The sequence below is a fragment of the Pezoporus occidentalis genome, unplaced genomic scaffold (assembly GCF_034315485.1).
Source record: "Pezoporus occidentalis ecotype Australia unplaced genomic scaffold, CSIRO_AGI_Poc_V1 ctg62, whole genome shotgun sequence".
Lineage (NCBI taxonomy): Eukaryota > Metazoa > Chordata > Aves > Psittaciformes > Psittacidae > Pezoporus > Pezoporus occidentalis.
Genome location: NW_026915966.1, coordinates 2,083,633 through 2,105,221, shown reverse-complemented (window position 1 = coordinate 2,105,221; position 21,589 = coordinate 2,083,633). Strand labels below are relative to the sequence as shown.

At 42.2% G+C, this 21,589-nt stretch overlaps 2 protein-coding genes across 3 annotated transcripts in view; both read left to right on the top strand.

The window, feature by feature from the left end:
- Positions 1–21,589, top strand: part of FOXK2 (forkhead box K2) — a 430,591-nt gene that overhangs the window by 330,569 nt on the left and 78,433 nt on the right. The gene's annotated exons all lie outside the window — the stretch shown is intronic.
- Positions 1,275–20,912, top strand: NARF (nuclear prelamin A recognition factor). 2 transcript variants are annotated; one of them, XM_062639764.1, is made up of 12 exons: positions 1,275–1,341; positions 1,913–1,995; positions 2,415–2,495; positions 3,468–3,611; positions 5,412–5,544; positions 6,793–6,927; positions 11,775–11,893; positions 12,962–13,091; positions 13,794–13,866; positions 16,440–16,577; positions 17,167–17,324; positions 17,892–20,912. In XM_062639764.1, the coding sequence occupies exons 2-12, from the start codon at positions 1,969–1,971 to the stop codon at positions 18,131–18,133; spliced, it is 1,380 nt and encodes a 459-aa protein (XP_062495748.1). In that variant the 5' UTR covers positions 1,275–1,341; positions 1,913–1,968; the 3' UTR covers positions 18,134–20,912. The 2 variants fall into 2 exon arrangements, with proteins under 2 accessions (XP_062495748.1, XP_062495747.1); XM_062639763.1 differs by lacking the exon at positions 1,913–1,995 and having other exon boundaries at positions 1,321–1,341.

Here is a 21,589-nt window from a genome sequence, read left to right as displayed (position 1 = left end):
TTTCTGTTTGCTTTCGTTATGGTAAAGCAAAGGAATTCCTGATTTCCATGACTTCAGTGACAATTCACCTGTAGTCTGTAAATGAAAATCAAAGAAAAAGCATTATTTTTACGTCCTGCTCTGGAGTGATCTCTAAAACACTGATTAATGTGACAGTGAAATCTTGAACAACTAAATCCACAGACATTTGAATCTCTGGGTTGTGGTATCTCTTACAGAGAGTTGCAGTGGAACAAGTGGTTATTTGAAGTTCTGTGTTTGGGGGCAAACTTCTGCAACGGGGGCTGTGGCTTGCTCTGTCCTCCCGCTGCCGTGGGCATGAACAGAAGTGGTGCCTGCGGGTTAAAGCATGAGACGAGTGACAGGAGGGGATTTACTCAGTGCACTTAATAAAGAAAAATCACAGTTTAGACAGGAAATCGCATGTTTGTTGGGAGTCCTGTGGTTTAATTTCTAAAATGTCATTTCATCCTTGCAAACCCCTGTGCAGCTGGAGGTGTGTGGTTGACGTTGCTGTTTGGATGGGCTCGGCGTAAAAGAGGGGCAAAAGGTGATTGAACCTTTCTGTTCAAATGTCACGAGCCGTGGTTTGGGAAGACAAGCGCTGTGACATGGACCAGAAGCATCCTACGTGATGCTCTGGGGCCTCCGAGGTTGTGGGAGGGTGGTGCGTGCGTGTGTGTTGAACGATGCTGTATGTTAGGAGGTGCGATTCCTGCCTGCGAACGGCATCGCTAAGCCTTGTGTTTTGTCACAGGAGACGACAGCGTAGCGGTTAAACCAACCGGTAATGAAGTTGTTTAGAAACGTCCGTAGCGTTGTTTCATTTTAAAGGAATTGAGGGAAAACAAAAACGGGGGAGGGGGGGGAACCCATTTCTGTAACCGCAAAATTACGTTTATAAAAATACACACAGAGGGACGTTTTAAGAACACGTGAAGCGGCTCCAGCGCCGCAGCACCGCTCCGGGGACGGCGTCCGGAGGGCAGCGGCGACGCTGGGGGCCGCCGTGCGCCCACAGCAGCGCAGTGCAGGGCAGCGGCCGCGGGGTGCGGTGCCCGGCGGGTCACAGGCGCGCTCCCGCCCGGCTGGGACTGAGCGGCCCCGGGGGGCTCCCGGCCGGGCAGAGGTTGTATCGCGGACGCGCGGCGGCGCGCTACCGGCGGCGGCTACGTGCCGCTGCTCAGGTCCACAATGAGCCCCGCCGCGTGGGGGGGCGGGGAGGCGGCGGGCCCAGCCGGGAACCTGCCGGCGACAAGGCGGAGGGCGAGGCGGTGCCGGCCCCGCCCGCCGCTGCGGCCAGCCTCCGCCCGCCGGGGACGCGACCGACGCGGCGGCGAGGTATGGTGTGCGGGTCCGCGGCCTTGCACCCCTCCTCCGTGGGGGGGTTTAGGGGCTTGGGCTCTTGGGTTCCCTCTCCCCCCCGTGGAGCTGATGAGCTGTCCTTCCGTGTCGGCGGCGGGGTGCCAGGAGCCGAGGGGGCAGCAGGGAGGGTGTTGCGGTGGCAGAGCCCCGTTCTGTTGGCGGAGACAGGGCCGTGCTGCGGGGCGGCTGCCGCGACCCCTTCCCCCGGGGGTGGGCGTTCCGGTCGCCGAGCGGGTTTTGCCCTGCGTGTGTTCCACGAGGGCTGCGGGCAGAGCTCGGTGCCCGCTGGCACCACGTAACGGGCTGGGGCAGCGGGGGGGACGGGACGGCGGCGCTCGGGGCTTAATGACGGGTCAGGAAATTGCGGAGCACGTGAGGGGCGCGGCGGGGCCGCCCCGGGGGCTGCATTGGCTGCGGACGCAGGGCCCGCCCGGCGGGGGCGATACGGGGCAGGAGGCGGGCACGGCAACAAAGGGCGGTGGGGACGGGCGGGCGCTGGCGGTGCTTGGGGCTCACCGGCCTGCCCCGCTCTGCTCCTGTCCTGCAGCCCCGGCGGCGAGGACCGCTCGGCAGCCGCGGCACGACCGGGGGGCGCCGGCGCAAATGAAGTGCGAGAACTGCACCAAAAAGGTGAGCGCGGCGGGGGCTGTCGTGTTCTCCCTTCTCCCTCGAGGCTGTGGTAGTTGGCTGTCAGCTCCAAGGTCACCGGCCCCTCCGGCGCGTAGCCCCGAGCCCCTTCCCTCGTCCGCGGCTCGGAGGAGCGCGTAGTGCGGCGGGAGGCACTGGTCAGCTAGTGCCGTGCTCGGCTTAAGCCCCCTTGGGACTAAAAGCCTTGTAAATACGGTGGAGACAGTGAATTCTGAGTTCTTTCCCCTGTAGCAGATGCACTTTGGTGACAAGGCGTTGCGTATAAAGGGGTAGGTTTAACGTGGTGAAAAACTACGAATGAACTAGGTCAGTTTTTAAGGATACATGCAGTTCAGCAAAGATGTTCTGACTGAATGGTGAACGTATTTTGCATAATACAGGGATTTTATGTTTCGTTTCAGGAATGCAGTAAAAAGCAGAAAAATGATGATACACAGAGTACATCTGTTGATGCACTGAGTTCAAGTGATGGTTTTGAAGAGGTAATGGTCCTTCTAAAAATCATAATAGACTTCTGTTTGTGTTCCTTTTTTGTTATGTGCCTCAAATGAGATTGTAAGTAGAGAACTTTCAAGTACTAAGTATAACATGACTCAAGAACCAGTTGTAAGCAATTATGGGCACTTCTAGACCTCTCATAACATGAGAATCAAGAATCCTTAGGAAAGGTGACATACAGACCCCTTTACTATGCAAACACAAACTTACATCAAGTCTTCAAGGCAGAGACAGAGCTTGCAAGGCGAAAAGAGGAGTTTTGGTAGTACAGATGCACAAAATGTTTCCTTAGTCTTTACATTAGACAGACTTAGGTCACCTCCTGTTCTTCACCATAGAACTGTGTCCCTGGGAGCAGTTTCTTCGTAGGGGGATTAGTTATGTTGTAATTAAAAGCTGACTGGTTATGTTGCTCCTCTACCTAAGAACTGCTTCTCGGAGATGAGATGTCAGTGTATCGTAGCCAGAAGTATGAAACTCCTGCTCTTACAGTATGTGTTCAGTGTAGTTGTAGTGCTGCATTCTGATTGTTTTGCCTCGTGGTAAAGAGCCAAAGCCCTTTTGCTGTTAGGGAGGCACCTGGCTGTTAAAGGTGTTTAATAGGACAAGTAAAAGTTTTCTCAGTTGCTTGGGAAGTTGATTTGGAAGCTGACAGCTTTGAAATGTAATGCAAATCGAGTTACTAGAACACAGAGCAGGGGCCTAAATTTAGATCTGTGTTTACACTTAAACATTTTTCAGTTTTGGCGTAATAACAGGAGCAGATCCATGAGGAAGGATAGGACAAATAACTTTGATTACTTCTAAATAATCTTGGTTGTTATGCAGGTGTCATGGATTGTCTTGTTTGAAAGCAGTGACAGCACGTTTGCCCTTCAGCTGGGTCATTGCAGAGATCTTGAAAATTGGTTGATCACTGTTAAATACTTGTTTCCTTTTTTTTTTTTTGTCCCCAGAAAAATGAGTTTCCTACATTGGCTAATGCTAAAATACTCCTTAGTGACTGCCTAGCATGTGACAGTTGTATGACATCGGAGGAAGGAGCCAGAGTTTTCCAGCAGAATCAGAAGGAGCTCTTTCGTATTCTTAACCTTAATAAGGTAAAGTGACACAAACACTAACATGCTGCTTCCCGTGAGGAGGTGGCAATTACAGAATGACTAAGCAGCTTGCTTTCCCAAGGCACAGAATGTGAACATTTGCAGGATAGGCTTTTTGCAGGGAGGAAGTGAAAACTGCAGGCAAGATGATTATGGAAGTGCTTAAAATAATTTTGCACTAGAGATGCAAGATCACAGCACTTAACCTAAGTCACAGAATCCCAGCCTGCTTTGGGTTGGAAGGGAACTTAAAGCTCATCCAGTTCCAACCCCTGCCATGGGCAGGGACACCTTTCACTAGAGCAGGTAGCTCCAAGGCATATCCAACCTGGCCTATGGGAAAGCTGCAGCACCTGCAGTAGTAAAGTTTTTGGAAAGCAGCTACCTCATTGCTATAATAATAAATTAGCCTGTGGCTCAGTGGGTATAAATACTCATACCTTCATCACTGGGACTGCTCTGGGTAGTTATCAAGCTGTGTTACTGCAAGTAGAATTGGTTTTAGTATATGTGCAAGTGGAACATATTTGGAACAGAAGTTCTTGTCCATATTCTCAGCAAACTCACACAAATATTCTGTTGCTCTCTTATTTTCTGCTGAGTTCTGGATTTCCTGGAACCTGGTTGCTATGTATGGTGCTCAGATGTTTAGATCTTAATACTGAATTATTTTAGTTGTGCTCCAGGCTTCTTTGTTCTTACTTAGTAAGCAAAAGCTACCAGAATTGATGATTTTTCTTAATCTGGACAAAAGTGTTAGAAATAAGAGGATTCCTTACATAGGGATTCAAGTTTCTCACAACTAGTTTAACTCTCGATGCAGTATGATAATTGCCATACATGATCTTCTCGTGTAAGAAGGGGAAGAAAATGGGGAGGAAAACAAATCTTTCGGGTTACATGGATGAAGGCCTGAAGTCTAGAGGCAGCCAGGTGCCTTCATCTGAACTTCAGGGGTCCAGAAGAGGACAGTGAGCAAGGAAAAGGCTTTCTGGGCAGTCACAAGCTCTACTTGAAGGGTCATTTCAGAGCATTTAGGGTGTGTATGTACAGACTATGGTCTGTAACCTTTTTAGGGTGAGATTTGTCTGTGGCATAGTTCTAGTTTGTTTTCCAAGGTTTTCACTGATGCGGAAAACATCCCAACTAAAAGATTAGTCTTCAAGTAAATGTCACAGTCATCAGAGCTGTACAATGGCGCACCTATTGTCAGAGGGTTCTTCAGAGCCTACAGGCACTGTTTTGTTGAAGGTCCTGCCTTGCCAGTTTCCCTCAACAGCTTCAGTGATGGAGACACAGGAACTTTAACAAAGGATCAGGTCTGTAATTTGCTGGGTTGGATTTGTATCTCCAGATGCCCATGCTCCTGTCAACATCAGTTATTCTAGCTGTTAATGTCTAAACATAGAGGGTGTTTTTTTTGTCTTTGCCAGAAGATTTCATGTCACTAGAATGTCATAGGTGCTGAATGTCTCTTAACTTTCCTTATGCCATTAGGAGACGAAGCCCAGAATTGACTGGGGGGGGGTTGTGTGTGTGAATTTCCCCAAGTTATATGAAAGAAACATCTACCCATGGTCACAGATGAACACTGACAGGATCTGAGGAGCTGCCAGGAACTGACAGGATCAGAGGAACTGGCTTGCCCTCAGGAGCCTTGATAGTTATTTCAGAGGTTTTGATGATACAGCTCACTTGAAGCATAAGATGCTGAGGAAAAACAACAGGAAAAGGGAGGAAAAGTTGGGAGCCATACCCTGTTGTAATCACAAACCTTGTTTTCTTTGTTTTATTTACTAGAAATGTGATACCTCAAAACACAAAGTGTTGGCAGTGTCTATATGCCCTCAGTCATTGCCTTATTTTGCTGCTAAGTTCAATCTCTCTGTGAATGATGCAGCCAAGAGACTCTGTGGTTTCCTCAAAAGTCTCGGTAAGTTTGGGTTTATGATGGTGGAGCAGAAAGGGGAGATGACCAGGGTTTTGCTTCCTCAGCAGAACTGCTTCTTACACAGTCAGAAAGTGCTGTTTCACAATCTAGAGTTTGAAATACATACTCTGTGATAGTAATGACAGTGCACAGCATGACATAACACCGGTTTCAGAAGCAGATTTACCTTGTTGATAGGAAAGGTCACAGAATAGAAGGACACAATAGAGCTGTCTTTGAAATCTTCACTACCAAGAAGTTGGGGATGGGTTGGTCATGAGCTTCAGTAAGATTTCCCCTTATTTTGTAACTTGAGGGAGGAGGGAATTCTTATCCTAAATGCCTTCCAGTCCTTTTGACACATTATATCTGTAGAAGAGTCTCAGTTCCTTTCCAGTAATTTGAAATTACATACAAGAACTTTTGTACCTGCCTGTTCTATGTTAAAGCTATGCTTCCTTTGCTCTTTACATACAAAGCTTTATTTAAAAAGCCCCAAAATCTTGCATATAGGTTTGTGGGGTTTTTAATGTAGTTGAGGGAGGAAGGAAAAGGATAGCAGTAAAACTATAAATTGCTTCCTCATATATATATAAATTTTTCATAGTTCTCATGCATCTGTACCCAGTATATTTTTCTTCATATAAAGGGAATGCAGAGTCCTGGTGGGCCCCATTTTTCTTAAGGGCATTGATTATCTGTGCTCACTTGCTGCTGGGCTACGCTCAGTGTTACATAGGCATGTGGGGAGGGTATTGCTAAACAAGCAGACAGAAGGGCTCTGCAGTGGTGGTGATATGCTCCTGTTCCTTTGCAGGCAACTCCAGCAATGGGAGGTACGCCTCATAAGTGGATGTATTTTTGTGGATAATGATAACAAGACTTCAGTATGTCTTGTAAAGAGTGCTCCTTTTCAGGAGTCGCTGCATATAGCCCAGGAGTGGCAAAATCCCATTCAATTGAACAAAAAGCAAGTATATGTTGAAAGGCAGGCTTCTCCTAAGGAAGCAGACCACCATTTGGCATGTTGCTAGTCAGCAAGTTGGTGGTCCTTTTAAATTCATGACATAGAAACCATGCATTGAAAAGCTATCTTCTCTTTTAGACATTACTACTTGTGAAAGTTTGAAGAGGGAAAAGACTATACGCAGTGATTCTTCAAGATTTTTTGTAGATCTGGTGCTTGAAAAGAAGCCTGTGAGATGGAAAACACTCTAGTAATTCACTTTTCCTTCCTGCGTTTCTTCGTAGGGGTGCATTATGTATTTGACACCACTATAGCTGCCGATTTCAGTCTCCTGGAGAGCCAGAGGGAGTTTGTGCAGCGATATCAACGGAGGAACCAGGAGGAGCATGCCTTACCAATGTTTGCCTCTGCTTGCCCTGGTGAGAACTGGTTTCTCTGACCTTCCTGTGCTTCAGCCTAGTCTCATGGCAACTACTAAGGGCCTAAGAGAAGTCATTTGGGAGCTTTATCTAAATTACATCATTTTGGCTTTGCTTTTCAGTTACAGCAAATACCACACTCAGTACTTGTTATGGGTAGTGCTGATCATCTGTAGTGCATTTCAGTGCATTGCTAGAGGGGCCTGTTTTGGGGGGCTGTTGGGAGAACAGAGTTAGTTTCCAATGAGCTTTCTTATATGTTAGTTACCATAAATGTAAACCATGCAAAGAACAGGTGGGATCTGGTGCTGGATAAGGCATGTGCCAATTCAGTGTAGGCACTTACAGTCAGATACAAAGGTTGCAACAAATTCTCTGTCTGCATCTTCTGCGGGAGCTCTGTAAAAGGTGAGGAGTGTAAATTCTATTGTTGCTCTTCAAAAAAACACCAAATCCCCAACTCTGCTGTAGTCCACAGCCTCTGATAATGCAATGAACCTGAACTATGGATTTTCTATGCTAGTGTTTATATGTGGTATTTATTAGTCAGTTGTATTTCTTACCACTTCTGTAGAAGAAGCATGTATTACATGTGAATCTCTGGGTAATGAAACTGAGGTGCAGAAGCACTGAGGTTTTTAGTGCTTTGTGTAAGACCTTAGGAGAAATTAATCAGAACTGGAGCTGAGGAGTTGGTGGCTGCTGCTGTTGCGTTCAGGCCAGGGTTGAACAGGGCATTTCCTTACAGAAAAGAATCTTTAAGGAAATTTGTGAGCTGCTATACTTAAACCACAACCTCTGTTTTCTCAGGCAAAGTTTTGAACTTGCTGCTTAAGCCTAGGGGAATGTAGCACGTGACTTTACTGACTGTGAGATGATTATGTGTAATACTACCAAAATAATTCCCACTTGAAATGTCACAGACCTGGCTCAATAAATGCCTCACTCCTGAGAATTTTGCACCTGAAATGTAGTTGTTATAAAAGGAACCTGTATTTATCACAACTGAAAAGATGTGGAACATTGAGGCACTGTTTACTTTTCCATTTTTCATCTTTTTTTACATCGTTTTACATTTTCCATCATTTCAATTTGAGTCACTTTCCTAAAGAAGTATCAAAAAGAGAGGTAAAAGTAACATCTTTGCCTATCCCCCAACTCCACATTAAGGTTCGTGGTGTTGCTTTTCAAAAGGCAAATAAAAATACAAAAATACTTCTTTCTACCTTTCATAGAATCATAGAATGGTTTGGGGTTCAAAGGGACTTTCAAGATCATATGGTTGCAGTACAAATTGCCCAGAGAACAGCTTTGAAATAACCTAAGTGGGTTGCATTCTTTAAAGCAGTGTCAGGGTGACCAGAGAGTGAGTAAGAGCCACCTTTGGTGATGCCCAGAATCTGCTGTTGTCACTGTTTTAAAGTTTAAATACTGCTATTTGAATCATACTTGTACTTTTCCCCTCCCCCCCTCTGCTACTGTTATCTTAGTGTTATCTCCTATCTTCAGAAGCAGACATACTGTGTTGGGTTTTCATGCAAAAGCTGTGAAGTTGAACCAGCCCCCCGTTACTTAGCTTTCTCTTGTACATGTTTCATTGAAAATTCAGAACCTCAGGATTTCTTTTAGAACTTCTGAGCTAATCTTTATTTTCTTCATCTAGAAACTCAGCTCAGATGATCTGCTGCTTTTATTGGAAATATTCTGAAGTAGTGGAGCACTTCTCTTGTCTCTTCTACAAAGGCTTGTTTCTGTTTGCAGTGCTAGTTCTGGTGTTGGCTATCTGCTCTGCTGTAGGTGTTAGCAGAAGCACAGGTTCTTTCTATTTGTGGAAAACTGAACCAAAATACCACTGTGAACCCAGTCTGAAAGCATATGGTGTTTCATTCCCATTGACAGCAATTAGAGGGAAAAACCCACCCCATGATCAGTCATCTTTAAGCTTGTTCACTGCGTTCCCTGACTTCAATTGTCTGGGTGCATTTGCTGTTCCTCATTCTCCTTCCTTTCTCTACCCCCAGATCACGTAAATTTGTTCCAGAAATGATGTCTACTGGGTGTGTTTATCACAAAATGGTTTTTATATAGTTGTGTAGATAGAAGGTCAATGTGAACTCAAGTGTAACTGCTTTACTCTTACTTGTCTTCGGGTGAAGCTTTTCACAGAAATATCATCCTCTGCAGGAGTGGTCTGTCATGTAAAATCTACTGTGAACGAAAGAGCATAGCTGTATAGTCCCAGAGCCTGATAAAAGGGCTTTTTATCTCTGCTTATTTGTTTGCCTCCTCCTCCTGCTCGCAAAGTGAGCTATTGGGGCAGGGGGAGAGTCCTGTTGAAAGTATAGTGTAGCTACTGATTGTATATGTAATATTCCAGAAGTTATCTTCCTTAACTTACTGAATAGGTAAGCAAGATGAAGCACTTCCTCTGTGAACCAGCCAGCATTCTTAATGCATTGCCAACCTCTGAACCCTAGAACAGGTTAACAGAGCAGGCTTACAGCAGAAGTAGGAAGAGTAACTGTTGAGGATTTGCATGCTTTTGTCCCAGTCAATGAAACGAATTTCCTTTTACAGGACCAGTGTTTTACAGTAGCAAAAGTAGTCTTAGTTTTTCTGCACTTCATACTGATGAATGGATATTTATAGTGTGCATCTGTGATCTGCTCATGATAAACCACTAAAAATAATGTCTTCTGAAGTGCATCACAGTACATAAGAATTTATAGTGATTTGTAGGTTTTTTTTTGTTCTTTGATGCTAACACTAACAAATGGCTGAGAATCTGAATGAGTTTCTGAAGGGTATAGGTCTGTATGGGTACAGAGGTACACTGATAAAAGAACTGGGTATCTTTGGCTTCCTGTAACCACGGCTCTGGAATTCAGCCTGGTTCATGAGTAGGCAGAAACAGTGTGTACATGAAGTGCTGATAAATGCCTTATGCTCTCATTCACCGAGGCTGCTTGTATAACGACACTGTGACTAATGGTCACTGTGGAGCCAGAACTACAAAGCAGTTGTTCCATCTGTTGCAAAGAAAGAAGCAATTTAAGATTTAAAAAATGGCTTTGGACAACACTTGCCAGAAGTCTGCTGGGAATTACAAAGATGTCCGTATAGTTCATGACTACAATACCTAAACCATCCCAGTTAAAACCAGCCTCAGAGCAGGAGTGCTGTGGTAGTTAATGGTGATCATAGTTGCCATACAAGGAAGGACCTTCCAGGAATGCTACTGAAGTGCAAGGCAGATATTTTAAAAAAACTTACTTTTGATTTCATTTTGTTTGAAGCTGGTTTTGCTCTCTTTTGACAGCACTTGAGACTAAAGCCATTTAAGAAATAGAATATACATGTCATGCAGTATGTGCTAATACGGCCTTTGTACCAAGCACCAAGAAATTAAGTCCTTTGTTGCGAGTAGTATCTTGGACTTAAAGTCCCAGTTAAAGTTGGACATTAAGCAGACTTCCTGTCAGAGTCTAGCAATTCAGCACAGTCATGATTTGTAAGTCTATACTCCCTCGCTTTTTCTACAACAGAAATGAATGGTTGTTGAAGATACGTCTTTGAGATTTCACATGGAGGTCAGTATCTGTTCATCTTGAAGTCTGTACCTTAACAAGAATTGGCAATATCTAACCGCTGGAGGATCCTTATGTTTCCCTAATACAACTTTCTCATTTTCATCAGTAAAACTTTATTACACTTGGAAAATAACTACTCTGCTTTAGAGAGACAAACCATCTGGATAGCAGTTTTGTGCTGCTGTTGGTCTTTGTGTCAGTGTTCTGAGCTAAATGTTACTGAGCGTTTATACATATGTGTTAATTTCAAACTTAAGAATTAACCTACAGGTTTTACCTTTCCTGGCAGCATGCACTTCACAGAACTTCTTCTCTTTTATGTAAGCACTAGTTTGTCTGAAGATGAAAGACTTTAAGTGTGATATTTTTCAGTGTCAGCGTCAAAAGCGGCACGTGTCCCTACAAGGCTGGGCCTGACACTTCTGCACAGTTCAGGTGTTTGATTGTCAGACTGAGCTGTTGTTGCCAGTAAGAGTTACAGTGCCTTAGATAGAATTGCATACCCTAAATAAGTATCTTCATTTGCTCATTTGTTGGTTCCTGTCCTGGGAGATGGGGAATAATAGAACTTCTCTGCATATTGGGGGTGGTGTGAATGAATATACATAGCTTGTCATAGCCTGCATGCTGAAGGACTAGGGTGAAAGGGAGAGGAAACTCTTGAGTAACTAAGAATGTTTAATACAGAGAGATTTCAGTGTGTCATTGAGTGTGTGGGTGTTTCAGAAGGTGTGGCTACTCTAACAATAGTAAAAGAAGCCTTTTTTTTTCCAGCCATAATCCATCTGCATGTTATGATAATGCTTTCATGTGACTGCTGCTCTAGAGGAGGCAGGCTGGGTGCATGGGTATTAAATCTCAGGATACAGAAGGTTTACAGTTAAGCTGCTGAACGGTGTACATTTGTTGTATCTCGAGATCCAAGGTCTGAGGTCTAGAGGGCTAACCTGCGCTTTGTTAGCTGGAGTACAGTTCTTTCTTCTTTGCTAAATGTATGCATTAGGAAGGGTGTAATAGGTCATGAAGTTCAGTGGCTTTTAGGTCTAGAATTCACACAGTGAATTCTTGATAGCCAACTGTAAAGCATTATTAACAGAGCCTTGAGGGTTCCTGCAGTTCCCAAGGTGGAGCTTCCAGCCTACACAGCTATGTCTCACCTACTGTGAAGGTGTCTTCATTTTTAAGAGCTGTTCTATGACTGCTACCACTTTGCCACGCTTGTGTGTCACTTCTAACTGTGAGTCTCTGTTGTTCAAGGTTGGATCCGGTATGCTGAAAGGGTACTAACCAATCTTGTGACCTCTCACATTTGCACTGCAAAGTCTCCACAGCAGATCATGGGCTCCCTGGTGAAGGGTTACTTTGCCAGGCAGCAGGTAAGTAATTCTGATTAATTTTTACCACATTACTCTTCTAAAAAGAAGGCCTAGTGAGGTTTAATGCCTAATATAGATCTCACAGAATCACAGAGTGGTTTGGGTTGGAAAGAACCGTAAGATTATCTAGTGCTAACCCCCTGCCATAGACAGGGACATCTCCCTCTAGACCAGGTTGCTCAAGGCCATGTCCAGCCTGGCCTTGAACACTGCCAGGGATGGCGATTCACAATTTCCTTGGGCAGCCTGTTCAGTGCCGCACCACTCTCACAGTAATGGTATTATGAAGTGATAAAGTATCTTCCTGAATAGTTTGTCCTTTACTTGAAGAATAAATGGTGCTCTGCTGCTATACCAGTGCCTGTGATAATAAGAATGTACACGGAACTTCATTTTGTGTAATGCAGTGTGAACTAGCAGCAGTCCTCAAGCTCCCAGTGCAACATGGATTTAGATACTTAGAGATAAAATTAAATCCAGGGTAGCTAAAGAGATTCTTGTTCAGTATTGCCTGTGTAGTTCTATAGCACAGCCAAAACAGGAGTGAAAGACAATAATGCAGAAATTACCCTGTTGCCTGGGATCAATAAAAGCATTATATCCCAGCAACTACCCTTGTTATCCTCATTTTCTGTATTGAAAAAAGTTGCTGTCCTTTTTATGTGTCCTGTTTGACTCCACATTATATAGGAAAGTACTGCTACCTCTCCCCACAGAGAGAAGTATTGATGGGCTTGCTGTGGATGAGAGTGAATGGCAGGTAGAAACAGAATTCTGAAGTCCTGACTTGCATTCACTCTCTAAGGCACTCAAAAGCTGCAGAAAATGTGGCCTGAGGAATAAGTAAAAGTTTCAGCCAGAAGACTGACTTTGGCTGCTTCTTGCTGTGCTTTGTGCCTTCTGGCAAATCGCTTCAACTGTATGCAGCAGTCTGTACATTTAATTGCTTGGGACTGATCACTAGTGTTACCTGCAGAGAGCTTATGCTGGTATTTTTGTCCCTGTCCTTCTTCAAAAGCTGCTTTTCTCTTCATGAAGATCACATGTGCTCTCTTCTGTGTTCCACAGAACTTGTCTCCTGATAAAATTTTCCATGTAATTGTGGCGCCCTGTTATGACAAAAAACTGGAAGCCTTGAGGGAAGATTTCTACACTGCCTTGTATAATTCACAAGAAGTTGATTGTGTCCTGACATCAGGTTAAAACTTCTTTGAACTTACTATTTATAAAGATACAAATGAATCACCACTGTTAGAATAGCCTTTATGCCAGGCTTTGCTTTTTTCAAGTCCGCTTTAGTTGTAAGGTTGGCTGGTTTTCTGCTGTGAAAATAAGCACATGTTTTTGTGGTACTGGTAGTACAGGTATTGCATAGGGAAGACAAAGTGAAAAAATGCTGTCCTTCTAAGTTGGTATTCAACTGAAAACAAGATTCAGGTATTTGGTTTTGTCAGCCTCATGAGAAGGTTAAGAGTTATGCAAATCCATATTTAAAACCATTGTCTTGCTTGTTTGTAGTTACTATTTAATCTCTACTGAGGCTATTCTTAACATTCCAAGTGCACAGCATCAGTGGCTTTTTGATGTGGCTCTTGTCTTTGGGCTTCATGTCCAAACTACATACCCACTTTTTCCTCCTACAGTGGAGAAACATCTTCCAAACTTCACCTAACAGGCTCAAGTATAGCTTTATGCAAAGTTTGGAGCAAGCTGAAGGCCTTTTTTATTCAGGGCTGGAAGTGTCAGGCTTCTTAATTACTAGAGAGAACTGACTCTAGTAAGAATTGCAGAAGATGACTATAAGCACATATAAATGTTAGGATACTGATGTCTTAAACAGAGGCATAGCATGTGCATTTTGCTTTATCTTGAAAGTAAAATGTGGTATGTTTCCCTACAGGTGAAATTGTCCAAATAATGGAACAGAAAAATGTGTCTATGAAAGATGTGACTGAAGTATCTGTAGATACTTTGTAAGTAGTTCTGTAATGGGTTGATTCCTTATTCTGGTGACAGATAGCACCACCTTTGAGCATATTCAACATAAATGTAAAACTACTCAAAAGAATACTTTTTTAAAGAAAAAAAGGCCTGCATCAAAACCTGAGTGTACTAAAGCCTCATCCTTTATATAGTGACCAAAAAGCTCCAAAGTATTCTTACATATTCATTGCTATATATAAAATTAATATGGAACAGAGAATATAGAACTGTGTATACTGGGTAAATACAGAGCAGTTAATTTGAGGTTATGACCCCTATCTAGTGACTCCTTTAAAATTTGTGATTTTTGAAGACTTGGGTAGTTCCTTATTTCTGTTTTGATGCAGTAATATTATACTGGACACTATCAAGTTCCCAGCTTGCTCCTAAATGTTACTGGGGGGTGCTGACCTCATTCAGTGCTCTCCTGGGCTTGAGCTTGTGTAGAGCTGGGCAGTCTTGCCTGCCCTCTCCAACTGCTGGGCCTCACACAAAGATGCTGGGATGCAGCCATGGGGCTGACCATCTGTTCTGTGTTTTCCCTCTCGTTCAGAGCAGCATCTTGACAGTAAATTTCCACTTTCCCTGATACGTTCATGTAGAATTGATTCCTTTCAGGAAATTATTATTTTTTTTTTTTTTACTGAAGACAGCAGATTTTCAAGATTAGATAAAATTGAGACGTGCTTTAGATGAAAATCACACAAAGCCCTGAAGAGATTCTGTTTACTTCATGACTGACTCACCACAAAGCAGCTTGCATGTTTTAATTCTCAGGCTTAGTTACAAAGGCTGGTCTCGCTACTCGCTGATCTTTGTTCAAGTGTGACAGATGTTACTTGGTATCTTTCCAAGGTGATGGTAGTGGAGCAGTCAGCATGATTTCTTGCACAAAATAGCCCTGGAAATGTAAAAAAACAAATATCCTTTTCACTTTGCCTTGCTTGGAGCTGATCTGGACTGGAGAAGTTTAAGTGGTACTGTGGTAACATTTTCAGAGCTATGTTTGTAGTGTAGCTCCTATGATCACTTCTACCAGAGACTGCTACATAGAATTACATAAATAAAGTTCTTACAGACATAATTACATAGAGATAGTAATTTATTTCTAAATCAGCCTGTCCAATGAAAGAACAAGCTCTCATTCAGAATACACCTGTTTTATTGGATCAGTTCCTGTTGGAAAGTAATGTTAATTTTTAGAAGGATAATCTGGTAATACTGGTTGATGCTGTGAGACCTGATGATGTGAATATTTGCTCTTCTGGGGTCTTAAAAGTCGATTGTGCAGAGAAAATTATATAACTTGAACTCTTTCTCTTAAGACAAGTCCCAGCACAGTAGCAATTTGTGGTAAGGTGTTTGGTGTTAAAAAGTAGCATGAACTAAGTAACTCGAGTTTGAGTTCTCAACTCACTTTTGTAGTTAGAGAATGCAAGCAAATAACAGTTGGCTAAAATTAGGAGATGTGTCATGAAACAAAATCACTCAAGGTTATTAAACAAAAGTTGGAGTAGATGCAGTGGCATGGCATAGGGGGGACAGACTGCATTTTACACTGCATTTGTAAACTTTGGCTCATTAGTGATTAAAATAGTTCCCCATCATTACTAAAACTTCAGCATTTTCTGTGAGGTGTTTGCTGGGGTAATTTTCCCTTTGGTTTTGTGGTTAATGCTGTACTCAGAGTGCTGCTCAGGCACTGGCTAGTGGTGTGGGCCAGGAAAGGTCATGTCTGGATGTTCTGGGAAGAAGGTAATTATATCTAGAGAGGCTCTTACATGTAAGAGCAAAGGACATAATCTGTTTGCTAAGATGAAGACGAATATCCATTCCTGAAACAGGCATTGCCACACACCCCTATTGATTTCTCCCTTGTGAGCCTTCAGAGCAGCAGCCTTTGGCCACCACCAGCACACATACCAGTGCAGTTTGTAATCCAGCCACTTGAGCTCACCAGTGCTGGATTAAACAGAGGAAGAAGTGGACCTCCAGGTGGATAGTATGCCCACTGGATATGATCTCACCAAATTTCTTTCCTGAACCATAGTGTAGCGCTGGCCATAAAGGTAGAGTCTTCTCACCTGGTTATAACTGTACTGATTAGTACACTATGCATAGATAATAGATGCATAACACTATGACAAGCAGCTCCTGGAGCAGGAGGATTGTGAACAAAGGCTGGTAACTTCTGAAGTACTTTTATATTTTCACAAGCTAAAAATGATTTAGTTTTTTTCCCCAGAAATGTTTCATGAGCAGTGAATGGCTGTCGGTTACCAAGTCTTTAGAGTGTGTCAAATGTGCATTCTTATAAACTACTGTTTGAGGTTTGTGAACATGGAGTCCTGCAGCCCTTTATTAGGGTTTTTTCTTTCATCATATTACTGCTGTCCTGAATAGTTGTTTGTTTTTTTAAGCTGTAACAAATAAAAATGTTAATATATTCTCATTGCTGTACAACTCTTTGGTGAGGGAGACAGAGAAAGGGGAAAATGTATTACTTTGTTGAAGTGAAAGAATGACATTTTGGAGCTGATCTTTCTTTCTGTTGTTTTCTAAGGTTTGATGACATGAAGGAGGGAGATGTAGTAAGGCATGATGGGAAGAGATCTGATGGTTACCTGGAGCACATTTTTAAATATGCTGCAAAGGAGCTTTTTGGCATGGAGGTCAAGGAAATCACTTACAAAGCATTAAAGTAAGATTGAGTTTTGTATTCTTGTTGTGTAGGATGGACTAGTAAGAATAGGATAGAATACTTGCAGTTGGAAGGGACCTGCAATGATCATCTAGTTCAGCCTGACCAAGTTAAAGCAAGTTAAGGGCATTGTCCAAATGCTTTCTTGAACACTGCCAGGTTTGGGGGCATTGATTACCTCTCTAGAAAGCCTATTCCAGTGTTTGGCCATTCTCTCTGTAAAGAAATGGTTCCTGATGTCCAGTCTGAACCTCTCCTGGTTTACTTAGTGCTACTTGAACTGTAACACAGTTTTGCTCATCTGACTCTTTTGCTTATAGGCAGTTACATGTTACCTGTAAATCTGTTGCCATCAAGTAGCTCCTGCTAGCTTTAATTTTATTAAGTTACCTATGCTTAAAAATAAAGTATAATTCTATTCTAAAATTTCAACTCCAACTTCTGCTAACTCAGTTTCTAAACTGGAAGAGTTGACCTTAATCTCACCGTTACACTTGTTCTGCTGTCTCTAGGATATCCAAATACAACAATGTTAGATCATGCTTTTGGTGATACAAGGGTTTAAAATGTTCTCTGTGTATCTTTATAGGAACAAGGACTTCCAAGAAGTTACCCTTGAAAAGGATGGTGAGACAGTGCTGCGTTTCGCAGCAGCTTATGGCTTTAGAAATATCCAAAACATGGTTCTGAAGATGAAAAAAGGAAAGTTTTTATACCATTTTGTAGAAGTCCTTGCCTGCCCGGGAGGTAAGAATAATTATGGATTCACAATTGTTCCACACATGTATCTTGAATCCCTAAAGGGAAGTTATTTTACAGGCAGGCACTTAATCTCTTAATTCTTCTCTTAATAATGTAAAGCTGATTATTGAATGAAGGCTCCAGGATACCAATTACATGGGTAGGGTTGGCTCAGAAATTGATGGGAGTTTCTAAAGTGAACCACAATGTTATTTACTCTCTTCTGACCTATAAATGACAGCATGGCTCTTATGATTACTTAAAACCTCAGAGGAAATACTCTGAAATGGTCATTGTCAAGGGCAAGAAAAGACAAGGAAAATAATTAAGATCATAAAACCATGGAAAGGCTGATAAAGATTGTTGATATGGAAACCTCATTTACATTAAGATGACGTTGATATTGGAGTTGCTCCACGTAAATACAAATTCTAACAGGATGGGCAGTAGTTTATGTAAAGAGACAACTTTTTTTCCAACAAGCTGGGGAGCGGGGAATCCAGGTTAACAAACTTCCTTTTCATACCAAATCTCCATCAACCTTATGGCTTCTTTTCTTTCCTTTTTGCTAAGGGTGTCTAAATGGAAAAGGCCAGGCACAAACTGAAGATGGAAAACCAGATAAAGCACTGCTGAACCAGATGGAAGAAGTGTATGCTGCAATACCTGTCAGACTTCCAGAAACCAACGTGCATGTACAAAAGATGTACCAGGACTGGCTGGAAGGCATGGACTCTAAAAAGGTCCAGGAGACTTTGCACACCACATATAGTGCAGTCAATCAAACAGCAAGTAGTTTGGATATCAAATGGTAATAAATCCAAGTAGTAAAAGATTTGCTTAGGTTAGTTACAAATTCAGCACTGGAAACATTCTATGCAATCGCAGATGCTATGCACTAGCCGAGTGTACGAATGAGATGCTTCCCAATTGTGGATTATTACTTGTGAAGAGCAATTGGTTTTTAAAACCAGAAAGAGCAGTCTCCAAAAGCCCTGGTTCCTGCCATTGCCATTTAATTCTTCCTGTGTATAATCTCATATATATAATGGATTTCTTTATTCAAAAGTGTGACCCTGTAAGGTACTTCGCACTCTCTGCCAGGGGCACAGAGTGTAATTCCTGATGAAGTTACTCCCAGAATTGAAGGGTTCCCTTCACAAAATGGGCTCCCCTGGGAAGGCGAGATTATTCTACTCGTCTTCCTGGGGATGCAGTTCCTTTCATAATAGGGAAAACAGTCCTGAATTTCAGAATTGCAGTTGTTGTGAAGTAACTTGGGATTTACTTGCCTTGTTAACAACACCTTTACAGGGATAAATGTGTATATGGAGAAGTGGTATGAATTAATAAATGCCCTGTCTCCATAGTTAACAAAAACTGCTCAGTTGCAGACTTGTCACCATTCCTTACCAAGGCGTTGTTTTTTGTAAGGAACAAAATGCTTCATCCACACTTAACTTGGGGAAACTAATGCTAAATTGTTACAGTGCAATCCTTCATTCAGAATAGTTCCAAATAGGTTGGGTGGTACAAAAAGAGAACTTTTCTTTCCTTGTAAGTTTTCTTAGAAACTTGCAGCTAGGAAGAGTGGTGCTGCTTGCTTTGGCAGGCTTTGTTCGAAGAGTGAAACATGCATATGCACTGTCATGTGAGCACATGCATACTGCAGCTTTGCCAGGTTTGCTGAGCCAGGCTTCCAGCACTTTTTACTCTCTTGTGTTTTGGTACACAGAATACCAGATTGTTCTTCCATTTATCTCCATGTTGACAGACTTCTGTAAAAATAACTTTATGGAGTGCCTGAAAAAAGCCACTTAGCCATGCTTGTGAGCTCCTCAAAGTTACTATAAGTCAGCATCATAAATTTTGGTGTGCTTACTTTAGGTACGCTGTAGAGGTTTCATTCAACGAAGTGGTATTTGCATGCAAGTTTTTCCTGCAACCTCAGGAGTTGTCAGAGGGTCATTCAAGAATGTAATGGACAAAAAGATACCCTACTGCCACACTTCCTTAGATTTTCCTAGTAGCAATGGATTTGCTCAGGATTTGCTGTTTGAAGCTGGCAAAGTTTCAGCTTTCCTTTTCCAGTCTGAAAGTGGGGATGGGCTTTTTTAATCATTTCAGACAGTTTGAATGAATATTCTTGTAAACTTTGTAATGTCACAACTGCTTGTATGAGTAAGACCTAATACTGCAAAACCCCATGTGTATTTGAAATCCTCATTTAACTTGAACACAGTAGATGGGATAAAGGCATCAGTGAAGTCAGTGCAAGTTCTTGCATTGGCTAAACGTCAGACAACATGTTGAGTCAAAAGGAGAGAGCCAGACCTAAGTGCGTTACCCTGATGACAAGAGAGTTCTCTTAATGTGAAGCTGTTGATAGAATTGCAGCTTTCAATTGGACCGCCACCTAAATAACATCTCACTTGGAGGGATGTTTTCTTTCAAGTATAAATGAATTTGATTACTGTGCTACCCAAATGCACACAATGAGATTACACTCATAAATTAGCCTTTGTAAATTGTTCCGTGTAATAATAAAAACATTATGCTTATGTGGTGCAATATCAGAACATCTCCAGAAATCTACCTCTGTACAGGAAGGGAGTCCAGAAATCGAGGAAAGACCTATGTATAGGCAGAACTGTAGTAAATATTGCCTAAATAACGATGGTGGTGTTGCATGAAATTTCTGAACAGATGACAATTTCTGAACAGATTACTTCTAGAAGCAACATCCAGCTCTTTTGGTCTGAATTTCTTTGTTATGATTTCCTCCAAAAACTTAAACAGAATTATCTTGCTAAAAAAAAAGAAAAAAGTGGTCTTGTTCTGTTTGTATACGCATATGTTTCTATGTATATATGATGGCATGTTTAAATTATATTGCTTCAGTTCTCTGTATAGTACGCTTATTTTTTTTTACGTGCATATACTGATGGAATGGTGTGAAAAAGTTGTTTGCTGTTCTGATGGAATCTTTACAAAACTACACAAGAGCTGCCTTGCAATTCTGAAAGGATGCCCTTGAACTGATTGTACAACTTGGAAATGTTCCTCTTGTGTAGGTGGTGCTGCCACCTGTGTTCTGCCATTGTGCTTGCCTGGGGCACTGAAGGGCCTTGCTTCTCGTGGTAGTGGGAGTCACTAGGAATGGGCCAGTAGGTGAAATAAATCTGTCTATGATGTGCTGTGCTCTCATAACAAGGGAAACCGGTGGCTAAATCAGTGCATAAAATAAACTTCTTCAGTTTAATTCACCATTTCTTCCATTTACTCAAGGGTTTCAACCTATTGAGACGGTAGCAATGTAAAACTACTAGATGATTTGTCTGCTACAGTATGTGTTTAAAGACAAGACATCTAACTGCAGCTTTTATTGGCTAGGTGGAATGTGTGTATAATAGCTAGTGACTGATAATAGTATTTTATTTGGTCAGCTTTTGTTTTATAAGACTTGGAAGTAAAATTGATTTTAAGTTTTTTAAGAGCTTTTCTTAAAGTGCCAGTTGAAAAGAAAAAGATTTCTCCGTTAACTGTAGTGAATATTCCTCCCTCTACCTTGCTTCACTGAAATTTTAGCATGTATCAGAAAACCTTGTTTTGACAATTCGCATACAGTGAAATACTTAAGGTTAAATTCTGGCTTTTAAGTCTACAGTTGGGAAGTTTGTTGTTCTTGACAACATGTGTTTCTAGCCACATTTTGAAAATAAAGCATTATTTAGTTCCCTAGTATGATTTTGGCAACTAATAATTTCCATTGCTACTGCCTTTTCAGCAATAGGAAAAGTTCCTCGTGGCCACAGCTTCTGAGCTGAATGTTGTGCTGACACAGTCTTGCCTCTACATGATTTTTAGAAAACCCTAAATTGGAGGCATTGCAGGAAAGTAACTGGAAATGCTGAATTAATTTTGAAATTGTCTTGGTAATTTTGAAATTGTCTTGGGGTATTACTGACTTGAGCATACCAAGTGCTTGATACCTTGCATTATATCACTTTATTCTGAGACTGCTATATCAAGGGGTATGTGTCGAGAAGCCCTCTTGCTATGCCTTCTCCAGTCAGTTTTTGCCTCAGCACCTCATGTTTGTCCACTACAGCTATGGAACACAGACAGACATGGGCTATGTTATCACTTAGAGTAATATATCTGTATATAGATATATCTGTAGGCAGCAGTCTCAGCTGGAATATATTTGGATAATGTTCAGTTACCTAAATTTTGGTGCTTTGTATTCAAATAGAGCATGACCATGAATA